This window comes from Salvelinus alpinus, chromosome 14, assembly GCF_045679555.1.
Source record: "Salvelinus alpinus chromosome 14, SLU_Salpinus.1, whole genome shotgun sequence".
NCBI lineage: Eukaryota > Metazoa > Chordata > Actinopteri > Salmoniformes > Salmonidae > Salvelinus > Salvelinus alpinus.
In genome coordinates this window covers 7746031-7765113 of record NC_092099.1, presented here as the reverse complement: position 1 = coordinate 7765113, position 19083 = coordinate 7746031, and the positions used below count along the sequence as shown (strand labels likewise).

General features: G+C 43.7%; 1 protein-coding gene across 3 annotated transcripts in view; it reads right to left on the bottom strand.

Annotated features, from left to right (window-relative positions):
- Nucleotides 1-19083, bottom strand: part of hecw2a (HECT, C2 and WW domain containing E3 ubiquitin protein ligase 2a) — a 49119-nt gene that overhangs the window by 10384 nt on the left and 19652 nt on the right. For 2 of the 3 annotated variants that reach the window (XM_071342004.1, XM_071342005.1), the window contains exons 3-16: nt 16498-16605; nt 15930-16024; nt 15765-15834; nt 14457-14626; nt 13694-13833; nt 12943-13043; nt 11830-12677; nt 9265-9565; nt 8905-8997; nt 7992-8142; nt 7697-7803; nt 3855-3970; nt 3295-3480; nt 92-226 (exon numbers count right to left, since the gene is read on the bottom strand). In XM_071342004.1, coding sequence (XP_071198105.1) covers nt 92-226; nt 3295-3480; nt 3855-3970; nt 7697-7803; nt 7992-8142; nt 8905-8997; nt 9265-9565; nt 11830-12677; nt 12943-13043; nt 13694-13833; nt 14457-14626; nt 15765-15834; nt 15930-16024; nt 16498-16605 — 2621 coding nt within the window. The remainder of the gene's footprint in view (nt 1-91; nt 227-3294; nt 3481-3854; nt 3971-7696; nt 7804-7991; nt 8143-8904; nt 8998-9264; nt 9566-11829; nt 12678-12942; nt 13044-13693; nt 13834-14456; nt 14627-15764; nt 15835-15929; nt 16025-16497; nt 16606-19083) is intronic. The other variant, XM_071342006.1, reaches the window with a different exon arrangement.

Below are 19083 nucleotides of genomic sequence, written 5' to 3'. Positions count from 1 at the left end.
ATGTAGGTTAGTCCACTAGTTAGCATGCAGTCATGCAGTCCGGTCAGACTTTTTTTAAGTGGCCTGTGTGAATGCAGCAGTAGTCTCTCACCTCGCCTGCGCTGTGGCTGCGTTGGCGGCTGAGGTGCTGGCGGTGGGTCAACAGGCCAGTGGAGCGTGCACTCTGTAGGGGGAACCGCGGGTCGATGAAGGTTGTGGAACGACGATTGTGATCCACAAAGAAGGGCTGTGAAGACACACAGCCAGCCACGTACAGTAAGATAGATAAAGAAACTACAGTATATGCATGCAGGTGTACATACAGTACCAGTAAAAAAAATTGCCAAACCTACTCATTCAAGTGTCCTTTATTTTTACTATTTTCTACATTGTAGAATAATAGTGAAGACATCACAACTATGAAATAACACATATGGAATCATGTAGTAACCCAAAAAAGGGTTGATCAAAATATACTTTATATTAGAGATTCTTCAAAGTAGCCACCCTTTGCCTTGATGACAGCTTTGCACACCCTTGGCATTTTCTCAACCAGCTTCACCTGGAATGCTTTTCAAACAGTCGTTTCAACAGTCCCACATGCTGAGCACTTGTTCCTTCACTCTGCGGTCCAACTCATCCCAAACCATCTCAATTGAGTTGAGGTCGGGTGATTGTGGAGGCCAGGTCATCTGATGCAGCACTGCAACACTCACCTTCTTGGTCAAATAGCCCTTACACAGCCTGGAGATGTGTTGGGTCATTGTCCTGTTGAAAAACAAATGATAGTCCCAACTAAGCGCAAACCAGATGGGATGGTGTATCGCTGCAAAATACTGTGGTTACCATGCTGGTTAAGTGTGCCTTGAATTCTAAATGAATCACAGACAGTGTCACCAGCAAAGCACCCCCACACCACCTCCTCCATGCTTCACGGTGGGAACCACACATGCAGAGATCATCCGTTCACCTACCCTGCGTCTCAGGAAGACAAGGCGGTTGGAACCAAACATTTCAAAATTTGGAAACATCAGACCAAAAGGACAGATTTCCACCGGTCTAATGTCCATTGCTCGTGTTTCTTGGCCAAAGCAAGTCTCTTCTTATTATTGGTGTCCTGTAGTAGTGGTTTCTTTGCAGCAATTCAACCATGAAGGCGTGATTCACAGTCTCCTCTGAACAGTTGATGTTGAGATGTGTCTTACTTGAACTCTGTGAAGCAATTATTTGGGCTGCTTTCATGTGGCGGTCCTCATGAGAGCCAGTTTCATCATAGCGCTTGATGGTTTTTGCGACTGCACTTGAAGAAACTTTCAAAGTTCTTGAAATGTTCCATATTGGCTGACCTTCATGTCTTAAAGTAATGATTGACTGTAATTTCTCTATGCTTATTTGAGCTGTTCTTGCCATAATATGAACTTGGTCTTTTACCAAATAGAGCCATCTTCCGTATACCACCCCTGCCTTGTCACGTCACAACACAACTGATTGGCTCAAAGGCATTGAGAAGGAAAGAAATTGAAGCTGGTTGAGAGCATTGCAAGAGTGTGCAAAACTGTCATCAAGGCAAATTGTGACTACTTTGAAGAATCTCAAATATATCTAGATTTGTTTATCACTTTTTAGGTTACTACATGATTCCATATGTGTTATTTCCTAGTTTTGACATCTTTACTATTATCCTACAATGTAGAACATAGTAAAAAATAAAGAAAAACCCTGAAAATGAGTATGCCCAAACTTTTGACTGGTACTGCATATATTATACAGTGCATTCGTTAAGTATTCAGACACCTTGACCTTTTCCATATTTCATTATGTTACAGCCGTATTCTAAAATTGATTAAATACACTTTTTTCCTCATCAACCTACACACACAATACCCCATAATGACAAAGCAATAACCGTTTTTTAGGAACGTTTGCTCATTTCAAAAAAAAAATTAATGAAATATCACATTTACATAACTATTCAGACCCTTTACTCAGTACATTGTTGAAGCACCTTTGGCAGCGACTGCAGCCTCAAGTTTTCTTGGGTATGACGCTACAAGCTTGGCACACCTGTATTCGGGGAGTTTCTCCCATTCTTCTCTGCAGATCCTCAAGCTCTGTCAGGTTGGATGGGGAGAGTCGCTGAACAGGTATTTCCAGGTCTCTCCAGAGATGTTCGATCAGGTTCAAGTCCGGGCTCTGGCTGGGCCACTTAAGGACATTCAGAGACTTGTTCCCGAAGCCACTCCTGCGTTGTCTTGGCTGTGTGCTTAGGGTCGTTGTCCTGTTGAAGGTGAACCTTCGCCCCAATCTGAGGTCCTAAGCACTCTGGAGCCGGTTTTCATCAAGGATCTCTCTGTACTTTGCTCTGTTCATCTGTGCCTCAATCCTGACTAGTATTCCAGTCCCTGCTGCTGAATTCCATCCCCCACAGATTGATAATGCCACCACAATGCTTCACCGTAGCAATGGTGCCAGGTTTCCTCCAGACGTGACACTTGGCATTCAGGCCAAAGAGTTCAATCTTGGTTTCATCAGACCAGAGAATCTGGTTTCTCATGGTCTGAGATTCTTTAGGTGCCTTTTGGCAAACTCCAAGCGGGCTGACATGTGACTTTTACTGAGGAGTGGCTTCCATCTGGCCACTACCATAAAGGCTTGCTTGGTGGAGTGCTGCAGAGATTTTTGTCCTTCTGGAAGGTTCTCCCATCTCCACAGAGGAACTCTGGAGCTCTGTCAGAGTGACCATTGGGTTCTTGATCACCTCCCTGACCAAGGCCCTCCTTCCTCGAATGCTCAGTTTGGCCAGGCGGCCAGCTTTAGGAAGAGTCTTGGTGGTTCCAAACTTCTTCCATTTATTATGGACAATTGCTTCGACCTGGCTTGGTTTTTGCTCTGACCTGCACTGTCAAATGTGGGACCAGGTGTGTGCCTTTCCAAACCATGACCAATCAATTGAATTTTCCACAGGTTGACTCCAATCAAGTTGTAGAAACATCTCAAGGAGGATCAATGGAAACATAGCAATCTCAAAGCAAACGGTCTGAATACTTATTTAAATAACGTATATGTTTTAATTTTTAATACATTTGCAAAAAATTCTTATAACCTGTTTTTGCTTTGTCATCATGGGGTATTGTGTGTAAATCGATGAGGATTTTTTTTATGTAATCCATTTTAGAATAAGGTTGTAACGTAACAAAATGTGGAAAAAGTCAAGGGGTCTGAATACTTTCCAAATGCACTGTATATTCACATGTCATTGCACAAACTAAAACATTCACACACACACACACCACCCCCATACACAGTTTTCCAGACCTTGCCGGACTGGTCGTGCTTCATCTCCCAGCCCCTGGGTAGCTCCAGTTGTTTGTTAGTGAACATGTTGAGAAAGGCCACCAGGTCCCTGTTGTGCTGGTAGCGCTCATAGTGGTGGGCGTCCCGACGCACCTTACTGATCATGTGCTTCAGGCAAGTGTTGCTCGTAAACATGCGGTAGGCACTCTGAGGAGGGAGGGAAGGAGGGAACAGATTGATGAGGTCGTCAAAGAGGGACATGTGAAATTCCGGGCTCTTCTGTAAATGGGGTTGTCATTGCTTTGATAAAACACAGATTAAGGGAAGAATGATGACTCATAATGGGAAATGAAATCCCAGGTAGCATACCTCATTGTTCTACTTCAATTAACCTGATCAACGCAACATTTGACATACATTTGAAAACAGCATTTCAATCCAAAAAGCTGTTCCCTTACCACACACTTTTGCAAATTGTTAACTACTGAGAGATATGACGTGATAAGTGAGAGCTGGGGGATCAAAGGTGATCCATAAGAATGTGAAAGGTGAGGGTTGAGGGCCTGTGCAGCCAGACTCACAGGGGTAGAATGCAGCATGGTGAAGAAGTCTGGGCTGCACAGGAACTTTGCGCTGGGGGACTGGAGCAGCAGAGAGAGACGCGACCGGGAGCTGGAGTGACCCACTCTCCTGTACTCTACAACAAACAAAACACACATTGTATGAGTAGAATAAACTCAGCAAAAAAAGTAATATCCCTTTTTCAGGACCCTGTCTTTCAAAGATAATTAGTAAAAATCCAAATAACTTCACAGATCTTCATTGTAAAGTGTTGAAACACTGTTTCCCATGCCTTTTCGATGAACCATAAACAATTAATGAACATGCACCTGTGGTACGGTCGTTAAGACACTAACAGATGGTAGGCAATTAAGGTCAAAGTTATGAAAACTTAGGACACTAAAGAGGCCTTTCTACTGACTCTGAAAAACACCAAAAGAAAGATGCCCAGGGTCCCTGCTCATCTGCATCAACGTGCCTTAGGCATGCTGCAAGGAGGCATGAGGACTGCAGATGTGGCCATGGCAATACATGGCAATGTCCGTACTGTGAGACGCCTAAGACAGCGCTACAGGGAGACAGGGTGGACAGCTGATCATCCTCGCAGTGGCAGACCACATGTAACAACACCTGCCCAGGATCGGTACATCCGAACATCACACCTGCGGGACAGGTACAGGATGGCAACAACAACTGCCCGAGTTACACCAGGAACTCACAATCCCTCCATCAGTGCTCAGACTGTCCGCAATAGGCTGAGAGGCTGGACTGAGGGCTTGTAGGCCTGTTGTAAGGCAGGTCCTCACCAGAAACAACATCGCCTACGGGTGCAAACCCACCGTCACTGGACCAGACAAGACTGCCAAAAAGTGCTCTTCACTGATGAGTCGCGGTTTCGTCTCACCAGGGGTGACAGTTGGATTCGTGTTTATCGTCGAAGGAATGAGCGTTACACCGAGGCCTGTACTCTGGAGCAGGATCGATTTGGAGGTGGAGGGTCCGTCATGGTCTGGGGCGGTGTGTCACAGCATCATCGGACTGAGCTTGCTGTCATTGCAGGCAATCTCAACACTGTGCGTTACAGGGAAGACATCCTCCTCCCTCATGTGGTAATCTTTCTGCAGGCTCATCCTGACATGACCCTCCAGCATGACAATGCCACCAGCCATACTGCTCGTTCTGTGCGTGATTTCCTGCAAGACAGGAATGTCAGTGTTCTGCCATGACCAGCGAAGAGCCCGGATCTCAATCCCATTGAGCACATCTGGGACCTGTTGGATCGGAGGGTGAGGGCTAGGGCCATTCCCCCCAGAAATGTTTGGAAACTTGCAGGTGACTTGGTGGAAGAGTTGGGTAACATCTCACAGCAAGAACTGGCAAATCTGGTGCAGTCCATGAGGAGGAGATGCACTGCAGTACTTAATGCAGCTGCTGGCCACATTTTGACCCCCCCTTTGTTCAGGGACACATTATTCCATTTCTGTTAGTCACATGTCTGTGGAACTTGTTCAGTTTATGTCTCAGTTGTTGAATCTTATGTTCATACAAATATTTACACGTTAAGTTTGCTGAAAATAAACGCAGTTTACAGTGAGAGGACATTTCTTTTAGATGTTGGGAAGGGTGCGTGTGTAAAATAGTAGATTACATAATTTTTTTTACCAATTGTGGGGCATTTTGTTAGTCCCCCACAAGGTCAAATGCTACTTCTAGGGAGGTTAGGGTTAAGGATAGAATTTGTGTTAGGGTTAGGCGCTAGGGTTTGTTTTAGGGTTAGGAGCTAGGATTAGGGTTAAGTTTTGGGGTTAAGATTAGTGTTAGGGAAAATAGGATTTGGAATTGGACTGAAATGTGTCCCCACAAGGTTAGTTATACGAGACTGTGTGTGTGTGTGAGTGAGTGAGAGAGTGTGCGCACGCGCTAGGGCTATAAATAAAAAGAGATATAGCCTATATGAATTCTAGCTACTTCTGAAGCACATGTTGTGGCCTAAAAATGAATATGTAACCCTAAATGTAACATGTAACTCTAAAAAGTCATTTGTAGAATATATGTTATTTTTTCATTATGTGAATAAGCTGTTTTCCTACTGAGATGCATTACATTGGAAATTGTACAGTCTTTTTAAAGGGATAGTTAACCCAAATTACAAAATGACACTGGTTTCCTTACCCTGTAAGCAGTTAATCGACAAGGTATGACAGCAATTTATGCTTTGGTTTAGTTTCCCTGGCACTGTTTCCACATGCTAACGTATGAACATTTGTGGCACAAATCCCATTCAAGCCATTGGACCGATATCAGCATTTTTAGCGCATCATGTCCAAATCATCCAAAAGAATCTAAAATTATCTGTGAAGCTCAACAGTCACTAATAGAGGATTTGAACATGCGTGAAAAATGCTAATATTGATTCCATGACTTGAATGAGATTTGTGCCACAAATGCTAAAACATTACCATGTAGAAACTGTGCCAACTAAACCAGCGCATGGATTGCTGTCATACCTTATCCATAGACTGCTTACAGGGTCAGGAAACCAATATGTTATTTGGATGAACTATCCTTTTTACACTATAACTGCTGAAGCTTCTCCCAACAGCTGAAAGTGCCATACCCAGTTAATAATCACCCTGATAATTGTCTCGAAACTGAACCTAAACTATACCGAAACTAATTTCACACATATAGCAGGTTAAATAAATGTGATCACAGAAGCACAAATAGCATACCCTCCAAGACATGACAACCTCACACCGTTACGATAACAGTCAGTGAAGGTTAGCATCTTTTGGGGGGTATGATACTTGTATGTCTAACTTTCTCAGTCATCATTATTGATGATTCATTCAGGACTATCCGTAATCATAGTAGCGTCCACATGAATTCTTATTTACAATAAAAGTGACTCCAAAATGACAACATTATTTACCATTAATTTCTATTGGACAAAAGAATTATCTGAAACACATCCAAAACAAATAGCAAATGCAGCCAACAAGTTTATACAGTCACAAGCTGGATGTAATCATAAATTTGATTGACTGAAGTGAATTTGTCCTAATACTTAGTCCCCTAAAATGGTGGGACTATGTACAAACAGTGCTGTAATTTCAAAACAGTTCACCCGATATGGATGACAATACCCTCACATTAAAGCTGACAGTCTGCACTACTTTAATCTCAGTCATTGTATAATTTCACATCCAAAGTGCTGGAGTACAGAGCCATAAGTAGAAACAATGCTTCACTGTCCCAGTAATTACGTAGGAGACTATAATGGCATTATTGTTTTTGTGCCGATTTTCACCCTTTATCAAGCACACTTGGCACTTATAAATGATGTTTAGGCTACTGATGTTTTCATAATTATACCGCGCATCTTGCTGACCATGCATCTTGGTGGTTGGGGTAATTTATAAAAATAAGCTGTTTCATAGTTGTAACAAAGGGACTCCACAAAACACTAGAATTTTTGTTTCTTTGTTTTTACATATAGCCTACAGTATCAAACTAATGAACCGCCAGCAACATGGTTTATGAATGTAAAATGCGGCCACCCAATCTATGACAGGAAAAAAAAGACGTCGCACAGGTAATATTGGTCAGACCTTTTGAACAGTTTCGAATAGAAACAAGCAGTGTTCGCTATAGTAATTTTGCAAACATGACGCTCCCAAATTAAAACTCCAGATCGCACAGCAAAATATTTTGTTGCATTTGGGATGAAACTGGTAGCACTTTATAGCCCTGTGTGTGTGTGTGTGTGTGTGTGTGTGTGTGTGTGTGTGTGTGTGTGTGTGTGTGTGTGTGTGTGTGTGTGTGTGTGTGTGTGTGTGTGTGTGTGACTATACTAGCGCACCAGGGATGGTCTGGGGTAGAAGGTCACTCTCTGTGAGCTCTGGCGGGAGGTCAACTGTGTTCTCCTCGGACCTCTCACTGGTCATCGTCCTCCTTATGCTCTGATACCTGACGGAGGAAAATACAGAGACACAGAAAGGGGTGTGAAGGGGAAATACAGAGTACTGAAGTTGCAAAAGTATGTGTGCACGTGAGTGTGTGTGAGCGTATGAGAGAGAGGGTGTGTGTGTATGTACATATACTGTATGTGTGCGAATGTGTATATATATATATATATATCTCTACATGACACAGACCTGCGGTTGAGCTGCTCCATCTGTTGGACGGAGCTGGAGCGGGTCAGGCCCTGGGGGGCGGGTGGTCCGGTGGGGCGCTGCCACGTGGTGGTCCGGTTCACATGATCCACAAAGAAAATACGACCGTGACTATCGATCCTCGCCTCCCAGTCTGTAAGGAGAACAAACACATTGCTTTACATTTAAGACACAGGCTACATCCCAAATGGCACCCCATTTCCTTTTTACTGCATTACTTCTAACCAGGGCCCATAGGGAATAGGGTGCTACTTGGGATGCACGCACAGTCGCAGTCAAACTGAATTCACACATGGTTGACATGCACAGATGCATTGTAACATCCAACCACGGCGCCTTGAAATAACAAACAAACAGTATACCATTGTGCACATAGGACTTAGTCTACGATTTGGCCCACATTTCTAAGATAGACAGCTCTAGTGCCCCAAAGCGTGTTTTAACATGGGCAGCGCCATTGAGGAATTCCACCAATTTGAAGCAGTGAACTTGGTGGGAGTTCCTACAGTATGGGTTAAGGAAAGATCCCATAATTCCATCCGGGTCATAAGGAGAGATCAGCCAATTAACTATACTCCTGAGCAAACATTTTATAACTGTAGGTGGCAGTAAATCACAAACCCTGGCTTTATACCAGTTCAAACAACACACTTAGGTGGAAGTATGCACCCTTTCAGTTTACCGAATCATAGAAGTAGTAGAAGAAATTAACAACTTTTTAACTTTTAACAGTTATTGCGCATGTTGTCACAGAAGCCAGTATGGCACAGGTACAAACAAACCCTCTCTATCGAGACAAATACACATACTATATCAAGCAGCTTTCTTTCTTTCTCTTTTGTCATCTTCCTTCACCTCAAATACCTACAGAGGTAGTATGTACAGAGACACTTACTAGGAGGTAAGGGTTCGTCCACTCGTTGGTATCGGTGGATGTCATGGCGCACTGTGGGGAGCGAGTGCACGGGGTGACCGTTCACTTGAGCACCTGAGCATACGCAACATTCAGGAAAGGGAACACACATTAGCCTTATACAGTTTTATTGTAATTCACTATTCGTTTCTACTGGATGAATGAGGGAATAATATTAAATGATTGTTCCAGGTAGGGGAGTATGTGGATGTCTTAATGAATCCCAAGGATGCAAAATAGATGATCATTTCAGAATGTCATTTAAAAGTAAATACCAGGTAAACATCAGTGTAAAATAATGCGTAACAAAGTTTTTCTTTTATAAAGGCAGTAGTTACATACCGTCCTCTCCATCCGTCTCCGTGGCAACTGCATCTGACTCCACAGATCCTGGATCCCCCGCTGGCCTTGGCTCCTCCCCCACCTCATCCTGGGACACCGCCCCAGATGCCTGCAAGCTCCGCCTAAGCTCACGTATCTCCTCTCCTGGCTCCAGCTCATTGGCTGACGGAGCATCTCCTTCAACCTCATTGGCTGGCGTCTGCCCGTCTCCCTCATCGTCTACATGCTGACTGGTGGGTGAGTTGTCGGTGATGGTATCTCCTCCTGGGTCAATGGCAGCTTCTGCCCCTGCATCAGCCTCCTACAAAGCCCAAAGACATCCAACAGCATGAAGGGTGATGAGGTCAGAGCATGCTTTCCCAAATGGTGTGTTAGGACCAGGGATGTAGTGGAGCGTTAATAAATGCTGTTAATGCACCTTATTTGCTTTGGTGAATAATATTTGCACACCTACAACACTAAACTGACATTGTTAGCATTTGTGTTAACCCGCCAGCATTATCTCGAAAGGCGTTCTGTGTTTACCCAACTTTTTATTTTACCAATACTACAGTCCACACCAGATGTACAGTACCTTCAGACTTATTCCACATTTTGTTGTGTTAAAGTCTGAATTCAAGATGGATTACATTGCGTTTTTCTCACCCATCTACACACAATATCCCATAATGACAAAGTGAAAGCATGTTTTTAGAAATACAAAAATATCTAATTTGCATAAGTATTCATGACCGTGAGTCAATACATGTTAGAAACACCTTTGGCAGCGATCACAGCTGTGAGTCTTTCTGGGTAAGTATATAGGAGCTTTGTACAACTGGATTGTACAATATTTGCACATTATTCTTTAAAAAAATTATTCAATCTCTGTCAAGTTGGTTGTTGATCATTGCTAAACATCCATTTAAATCCTGCCATAGATTTTCAACCTGATTTAAGTCAAAACTGCAACTAGGACACTCAGGAACATTCAACGTCGTCTTGGTAAGCAACTACATTGTATATTTGGCCTTGTGTTTAAAGTTATTGTCCTGCTGAAAGGTGAATTTGTCTCTCAGTGTCTGTTGGAAAGCAGACTGAGCCAGGTTTCCCGCTAGGATTTTGCCTGTGCTTAGCTCTAAGCCGTTTCTTTTTACCCCCCCCCAAAAAACTCCCTAATAATTCCACTTTGACATTATGAAATACTGTGTGTATTCCAGTGACACAACATTTAATTCAGGCTATAATTCAACAAAATGTGGAAAAAGTCAAGCGGTGTGAATACTTTCTGAAGGCACTGTATTTGGACAGTGAAGCAATTTTGGATTTGAGATATATTTTCGGTTTATCTTACTGTTTAGAAGTGAAAGCACTTAGTGTTTTAAAGTAGTCAAATGTTTAGTATTTGGTCCCATATTGCTTGCACACAATGACTACAGCATGCTTGTGCCTCCACAAACTTGTTGGATGCATTTGCAGTTTATTTTTGTTGTTTTCTTTGGATTATGTTGTGCCCAATAGGAACTGAATGGTAAATAATATTGTGTCATTTTGGAGTCACTTTTATTGTAAGTAAGAAAAGCATCCACATTCATGGACATTCCCATAGACTTGCCTGTAAAGAGAGGGGGGTGGAGCTACCGCCCTGCTTTCACACCTTGTTGTAGTATATTTTAACACGTTTGTCCCCAGAACTTAATTGAGAATCTGACGCAATTACGCAAGACTTTAGTTCTGGATTTCCAAGATTATTATTTTACTTACTACTAGAGATATACTATAGGCTATTTAAGGTGGAATTATTGCAGAGAGAACTTTTAACCACAGGTTAAAAGCCACAGGTTTTAACAACAGGTTAAAAGCTCAGTGCAGTCAACATTCAGTTTTTCCTGTGTTTTGTATCATATTGTCACGCCTACTCCCGCTCGACGTCGCCGGTCTACTAACCACCGGTCCTGGCAACCATCCTTACGCACACCTGGATCTCATCACCTTGATTAAGCTCCCTTTATTTAGCCCTCAGTAGCCTCAGTCATCAGGCAGTATTGGTTTTGGCCACGTTCAGTACGCTTCTGTTTTCTGCCTTATTCTTATCATTAAACTCACCTTCTGCACCTGCTTCCTGACTCCCAGCGTATATGTTACACATATTGTACAACAGCTGATGAAACTAACACTGTAAAAGTGTGAAAACATTGGATCAGTGTTATTTCCTCATAGTTGCTTCTTGAAAATACAATCTACACAGGACCTTCTAATCAGCAGGTTTGCATGAGCGGGAGTTCTGGCTTTCCATGGTGACATCACTATATGGTCAATTGGTTAATAGACCAATAACAAAGAGAGCTCCAAACCTCTCTGCCAATAACAGCTAGTTTTCCCCTCCCCATTCAGACCACTCCCAGTTAGTCCTATCAAAATTTTTGCTTGAGAAATAGTTATGCCACACATTTTTTTGGGCCCATTTTAACAGAATACTATTACATTAAGGTATTAAATTATTATTCAGAAATTATTTGAGATTTATAGAAAAACGACTGCAATGGGCCTTTAAGATCTACTTACTGCACCACCAGTCACACTCACCTGAGCTGTGGACATCGTGATTGGGCAACTTTCTGAGGAAGAGATGAATGTCTGTGGGGCTGTTGCCATGGAGCATGTGTCAATCTCCGACGAGGGGTCGTCAGCGGGCCCCTGGCCCTCTTCTGGCCCCTCCAGGACCTCAGCCAAAAGACTCTGGGACAGCACCTCTGAGAAGAAAGGAACTTCCTCCACCTCTGAGAAAACATCAGGCTCGGAGGCGTCTTCCAAGTCGAGGGCCAGGTCTAACTCAGGGGCCACATAAGATTCACCACCAGTGGCGCATTCTTCCCCCTTTACCCCCTCCTGTTCATCACCCTCCACCCTGGGCTGCGGCTGCTCAGTGTCAGAGTCCTGTTGTAGCTCTGGGAAGAGATCTTCTTCATGGCCCCCGTTGAGCAGCAGGGGGGACCCGGGCACCGGGTAGATGTCGGTGGACCCGGAGCGCTCCTCTTCTTCGTCCGAGTCAATGTGCAGCATGGCGCTGAGACGTGTGTGAGTAGGAAAGCTAGACCGCAGCTTCGGGGAGGCAGCGCCTAGGGGCCTGTCTCCGGGACCCTTGGGGGCCTCGATGGCATCCAGGCCTTCACTTAGGGACCTCTGCAGCCGTTGAGGGCCAGAGTAGGATTCGCCCTCTGTGGTTCCGCCCTCTGTACCGCTGAAGTCCCTGTAGTCTGGGACTGGATAAGCTGTGGCCCCGCCTTCCCAGGACCTCTGTGAGCCCAGAGAGCCAGTAGGGGAGGGGCCTCCAGTGACCACCCCCGGGAGTGGGTGGGGCATATCCTCGTCATCTGACGGAGTCCCCGGGGTCCCGTTATTGGGCACACCGATGATAAAGTCTAGTGAGGCCCCTGAGCATGAAACAGAGAAAAATTTATAATTTTATAATACCTTGATTTTTATTACATTACAATTCATCAGTGTGTACAGTCGTGGCCAAAAGTTTTGAGAATGAAACAAATATTAATTTTCATAAAGTCTGCTGCCTCAGTTTGTATGATGGCAACTTTGTGGAAATTAATATTTGTGTCATTCTCAAAAAGTACAGTCGTGGCCAAAAGTTAATTAAATATTGTTGTTAACAACCACAAGAAATGAAAAGGTAATGGTCCTCACCGTCAGGCCCAGTGGATGTAAGCTCCACTTTGAACTGCATCTGGCCACTCACATGCTCAGTGGGCAACCGTCGACACAGAGAGAAGCTCAGAGGCTGGACACTGAAAACAGACAGATGGACGGACATACAAAACAACCAAATGCAATCACTCAACTGTAGTGAACACACAATGATAAAGTACAGTGAACAATCAACAATTATGAGCATGTGTATACTTGAGTGTCAGTAAGAACACGTACACTACCAGTCAAAAGTTTTAGAACACCTACTCATTCAATGGTTTTTCTTTATTTTTACTATTTTCTACATTGTAGAATAATAGTGAAGACATCAAAACCATGATATAAAACATATTGAATCATGTAGTAGCCAAAAAAGTGTTCAAGAAATTCAAAATATATTTTATATTTGAGATTCTTCAAATAGAGTGAAGAAAAAGCAGCCAACACGTGCTCAGCATATGTGGGAGCTCCTTCAAGACTGTTGGACTGTTGAATGCCAAGAGTGTGCAAAGCTGTCATCAAGGCAAAGGACGTCAATTTGAAGAATCTCAAATACATTTTGATTTGTTTAACACTCTTTTGGTTATTACATGATTCCATATGTGTTATTTCATAGTTTTGATGTCTTCTACAATGTAGAAAATAGTAAAAATAAAGAAAAACCTTTGAATGAGGAGGTGTTCTAAAACTTTGACCGGTAGTGTGTCTTCGTGCATGCATGGGTGCGTCCGTTTGTCATGTTACCTACCCAGGTATCTTCTCAATCAGCCTCTGGACAGGAATGGTCAGCTGACCAAGGAAGCGCTTGATGATTGGTCGACTTTTGGCAAACTTGTCCTTCACCTCGATGTTCAGAATGTCTGTCATCAGTGCTACGAAAGTGTATTTCTACAGAGGGAGGGAGACACAGACTGTTAGAACACGTTTCTATGAGCTGGCTTTTTCACAAAAGAAAAAAATGTTCGATGGTAAACAACAAGTGAATTGCGGCAATCAGAGGTTCAGGTCCAATTTAAAGTGGACAGCAACTTAATCGGAATTCTGAAGTTCCGCGTGACAGTGGACGGCGACCATCTGAAATGCCAAGCGAGACACCTAAAGGGAAAGCCTTGCTCGGCTCCCCATTAACTCTTTATTTGGAAAACCAGGGATGGGCAACCCCAAAAGGCTAGGGGGGATGTATGTGTGGGTATGGATGTGGATACGCAGACCCGCAAGCCACAGCGGCCCCTCATGAGGAGTTCAGATTTTTTGTGTCCCCCACCCCTATCAAAGTTACCAATCCCTGACCTAGTCTCTTCAGCCATATTGATTTCAAATGTCTAACCTTCACAATTTTGTAAATAATAGGGAATATATTTGTGTATAATTGAAATACACTTAATACTCAAGTGATTCTTTGAAACTACATCTATAGTGAGTGAGTGACCGAGTGATCTAAGAGTGGAGTGAGAGTGTGCATAAATGTGTAAGTGTGTGTACGTGTGCACACATGCATGCATATAGATCACCTCTCCGTGCCACTTAGGGTTGGTGGTGTTGGCGATGATGGCGGAGCGTCTCTCCTGTCCATGGTGGCTGAAGGTGGGGAAGCCGCTCCTCTTCCCAGGGTGGATGGACATCTTCAGGTAGGGATCCGGGTTGAAGAACATTCCCTTCTTCAGCCCCACCGCACGCATATCTACACAGAGGAAGGGTGATGTATGTATCAACAGTATCAGAGTAGGAGTGCTGAATCAGGATTGGTTTAGCCTTTTAGAGCACAATAAATAAGACTACATGGACAGGGGGACCTGATCATAGATCCAAACTCCTACTCTGAGACTCTTACGCCCCAGGTCCTTCACTGAGCATTGTCTGAGGCTTTGACAAAACAAAATTGGAGGCTGAACTGCCAACCAGAGGGGGCTAGTGAGTGGAGATAAGAGGACGGGCTTTGATGCCATTCCATTTATTCCATTCCACCCATTACAACGAGCCCATCTTGTAATATCTCCACCAAACATATCCTCTCTGCAAATGCAGTGATGAAGGTCATGTGAAACCGCATCACATTGGCAGTAGACATTATGTTGACCTTTTTTGTTTTTTTTTTATTTCCAAAATGAAGATGCCAAGCCGTTTCAATAATGGCTTTTATCTGCAACTGTAACAGTATAACTTTACGGCATCCCTTCGCCCCGACCCGGGCGCGAACCAGGGACCCTCTGCACACATCAACAACAGTCACCCACGAAGCGGCGTTACCCATCGCCCCACAAAAGCCGCGGCCCTTGCAGAGCAAGGGGAACCACTACTTCTAGGTTTCAGAGCAAGTGACGTAACCGACTGAAAGGCTGCTAGCGCGCACCACCGCTAACTAGCTAGCCATTTCACATCCGTTACACAACTATATCATACACGTTTAGCCAAGTCCCATTTCTTGTCAATGTCACAAGCCAGGGAAACCAAAGAGCACCTTACTATATGAACTAGTATTGCAATTGGAGCGTGAACAGAACCTTCTGCGTTTTCACAAATTTTCTGAGGTTTATTGCAAAGGAAGGATGATATACATATACGCAAAGTTAAGAGGTTCTATTTTCAAGTGGGAATAACACATGTGAGGAGGAATAAAAGGTCAAATAAAGTGGTAGATTAACATGATTATTCTTATTGATAAGATTTATCAATAAGTGAAACCCTGACGAGAGCAGTTTGCTGACAAAACGTTGACAATCTTCTACTAAATCATTTGAATTGGAACAATAGAGTGTGCACCTTTTCCAAGACAGAGTCAATGAGGACATTTACTTGGTTTTAACCAAACCACACCTCACCTGTTAAAGTAAAGCTGATTAGTTTGCGAGGATGATCTGTGGATGACAGCCCATCACTTTGACCTTCTCCCTGAGAGACAGAGAAGTTGTATAAACATGTTAACAGTCGTAAAAAAAATACACACACACACACACACACACACACACACACACACACACACACACCAGGACTCCAGGGTTCTTCACAGTGATGCAGGGAGTGGTTGCTCTCAGGGCTCCACTGACACCGTGGTAGTACTTGAAGCAGATCTTGGTCTCAGCTAGAGGGAAATAGAAAGATTCATGATATGAACACAACTTCTCTTTTCCTCTCCTCACCAACTCTTTTGCTGGCTGATTCTCAATTGTGAGACATGACTTCTAATCTTGCTTGTTAAGAGGGTAGTATGTACAGAGTAATGCAAACATCTTGCTCACAGTTACTTGCATTACAGAACTAACAACTCAATTAAATGTAGCGTACTATGTAATTGCAGTGTAATTACCTTTCCAGTAGTTAACCATGAAATAATGGCCCTATGGGCCTTGCTCAAAAGTAGTGCAATACATAGGGAATAGGGTGGGGTGCTATCTAGAACAAAAACCTGTTAATTAAGCGTTGCCTCTCCCCCTTTGTTAATCTCATCCCATTGGACCGCACTTTTTGCTCAAAGACATTTTGAAACTTCAATTCCACATCATATTTGATCATATTGAAGCTTTTTTTCCCTTCACTCCCTCTCCTCCCACTCACCATCCATGAAGTAAGGACCAGGCTCCAGTCTCCAGACAATCTGGCCCCTCTGTGTCCCATTCACCCCGCGATTCTTACAGTCCCACACATTAGACGGGCTGGTCTCATCTGAGCCGGCCAGGGAACAAAAAAGCTTTGTCAGACCACTCAGTTTGTGTGTTTGGTTCTAAATGACTATGCACATGCATGTTTTGTGGTCTACAAAGACGTGACAGTGACAGACAAAATGTTTGATTATTGAAAAACTCGAAAATGGTGGACCCCAATGAACACTATGATGTTACGGTCAGATATTTATTGAACAGCCCATATCTACACTCCACATTTGCAGCCTTATCACAACTCTTGTTCCATGTAAACTCAGCAAAAAAATAAGTGTCCTCTCACTGTCAACCGCATTTATTTTCAGCAAACTTAACATGTGTAAATATTTGTATGAACATAACAAGTTTCAACAACAGACAAACTGAACAAGTTCCACAGACATGTGACAGATATTGAATAATATGTGAGATGTTACCCCACTCTTCCACCAAGGCACCTAGCCCTCACCCTCCGATCCAACAGGTCCCAGACGTGCCCAATGGGATTGAGATACGGGCTCTACGCTGGCCATGGCAGAACACTGACATTCCTGTCTTGCAGGAAATCACGCACAGAACGAGCAGTATGGCTGGTTGTATTGTCATGCTGGAGGGTCATGTCAGGATGAGTCTGCAGGAAGGGTACCATATGAGGGAGAAGGATGTCTTCCCTGTAATGCACAGCATTGAGATTGCCTGCAATGACAACAAGCTCAGTCCGATGATGCTGTGACACACCGCCCCAGACCATGACGGACCCGCCACCTCCAAATCGATCCCGCTCCAGAGTACAGGCCTCGGAGTAACGCTCATTCCTTCAACGATAAATGCGAATCTGACCATCACACCCTGGTGAGACTAAACCGCGATTCATCAGAGAAGAGCAGTTTTTGCCAGTCCTGTCTGGTCCAGCGACGGTGGGTTTGTGCCCATAGGCGACATTGTTGCTGGTGATGTCTGGTGAGGACCTGCCTTACAACAGGCCTACAAGCCCTCAGTCCAGCATCTCTGTCTATTTCGGATAGTCTGAGCACTGATGGAGGGATTGTGCGTTCCTGGTGTAACTCGGGTAGTTGTTGCCATACTGTAAATTGCCATACTGTCCCACAGGTGTGATGTTCAAATGTACAGATCCTGTGCAGGTGTTGTTACACGTGGTCTGCCACTGCGAGGACGATCAGCTGTCCGTCCTGTCTCTCTGTAGCGCCGTCTTAGATGTCTCACAGTACGGACATTGCAATGTATTGCCCTGGCCACATCTGCAGTCCTTTTGCAACATGCCTAAGGCATGGTCACACAGATGAGCTGGGACCCTGGGCATCTTTCTTTTGGTGTTTTTCAGAGTCAGTAGAAAGGCCTCTTTAGTGTCCTAAGGTTTCATAACTGACCTTAATTGCCTACCGTCTGTAAGCTGCTAGTGTCTTAACGACCGTTCCACAGGTGCATGTTCATTAATTGTTTATTGAACAAGCATGGGAAACGGTGTTTAAACCCTTTACAATTAACATGTTTGGATTTTTACGATTTATCTTTGACAGGGTCCTGAAAAGGGTCCTTTCTTTTTTCCCCTGAGTTTATAATGTCCGTTTTGCACTATACCATAACCTTAGATACGTCAAACTTCAGACAATTATCCTTTAATTCGTAAGTATAGTTCCTAAAATACATTCTCTACAACCTCTAACATAAAAGGACAAGAAATTGCAACATCCCACAGTGTTAAAACCGAGGGAATTCCGCTGTACGTAGCACTTTCACCCCCTTAAAATGAACGACCACGTCAGGCTGAACTGAACAAGCACGAAGCAGCATGATGTGGGGGAAAAGATGTGGAGGAGAGAGAGGAGGGGGGGGGGGGGGGTGATATCATTGAATGTCTGCTTAGTTGTGGAAAGTGGGAAAGCACGCAGCACCCTGGGGGGATTGATACCCTGACGCTAGTAATGAAGTGCATGATGGCTTCGTGATCGATAGCTGGAGGGATCCCTGCATGGATTGCCTTCTCTGCTTTCTCCCTCCCTCTCATATTTTCACCTGACAGGGATGATTGGGATCCCTCTTCCTTAAAGGAGGAAATCCAGACAGGTCAAGGGGCAGGTGGATAGAGGATTCAGAAGCTTCTGGAGGTTGACTGACTCGTCCCACGGCCAATTATTATATTGGTAAACTGGTAAATTAGTATTAGAGGAGTCTTAGACAAGCCTAATGCGGTTGCTTATAGTTTGTGTTCGATAAATACTTTTAGTTTGTTGCCTGAATGTATTTAGTGGGTATGTATGCTCGCATAGAACCGAATTGGTTATACTGTAGGTTCAAAACAATATGTGGTTCATTATATGAATAAATATGAAAAAGTTGGAGAAGTTGTTTTTTCACTGCAATATTTAACAAGTAGCCTTATACAGTGTGCCGCTTAATATATAATGAACAAAAATATTAACGCAACAACTTCAAAGATCTTACTGAGTTACAGTTCATATGAGGACATCAGTCAAATTAAATT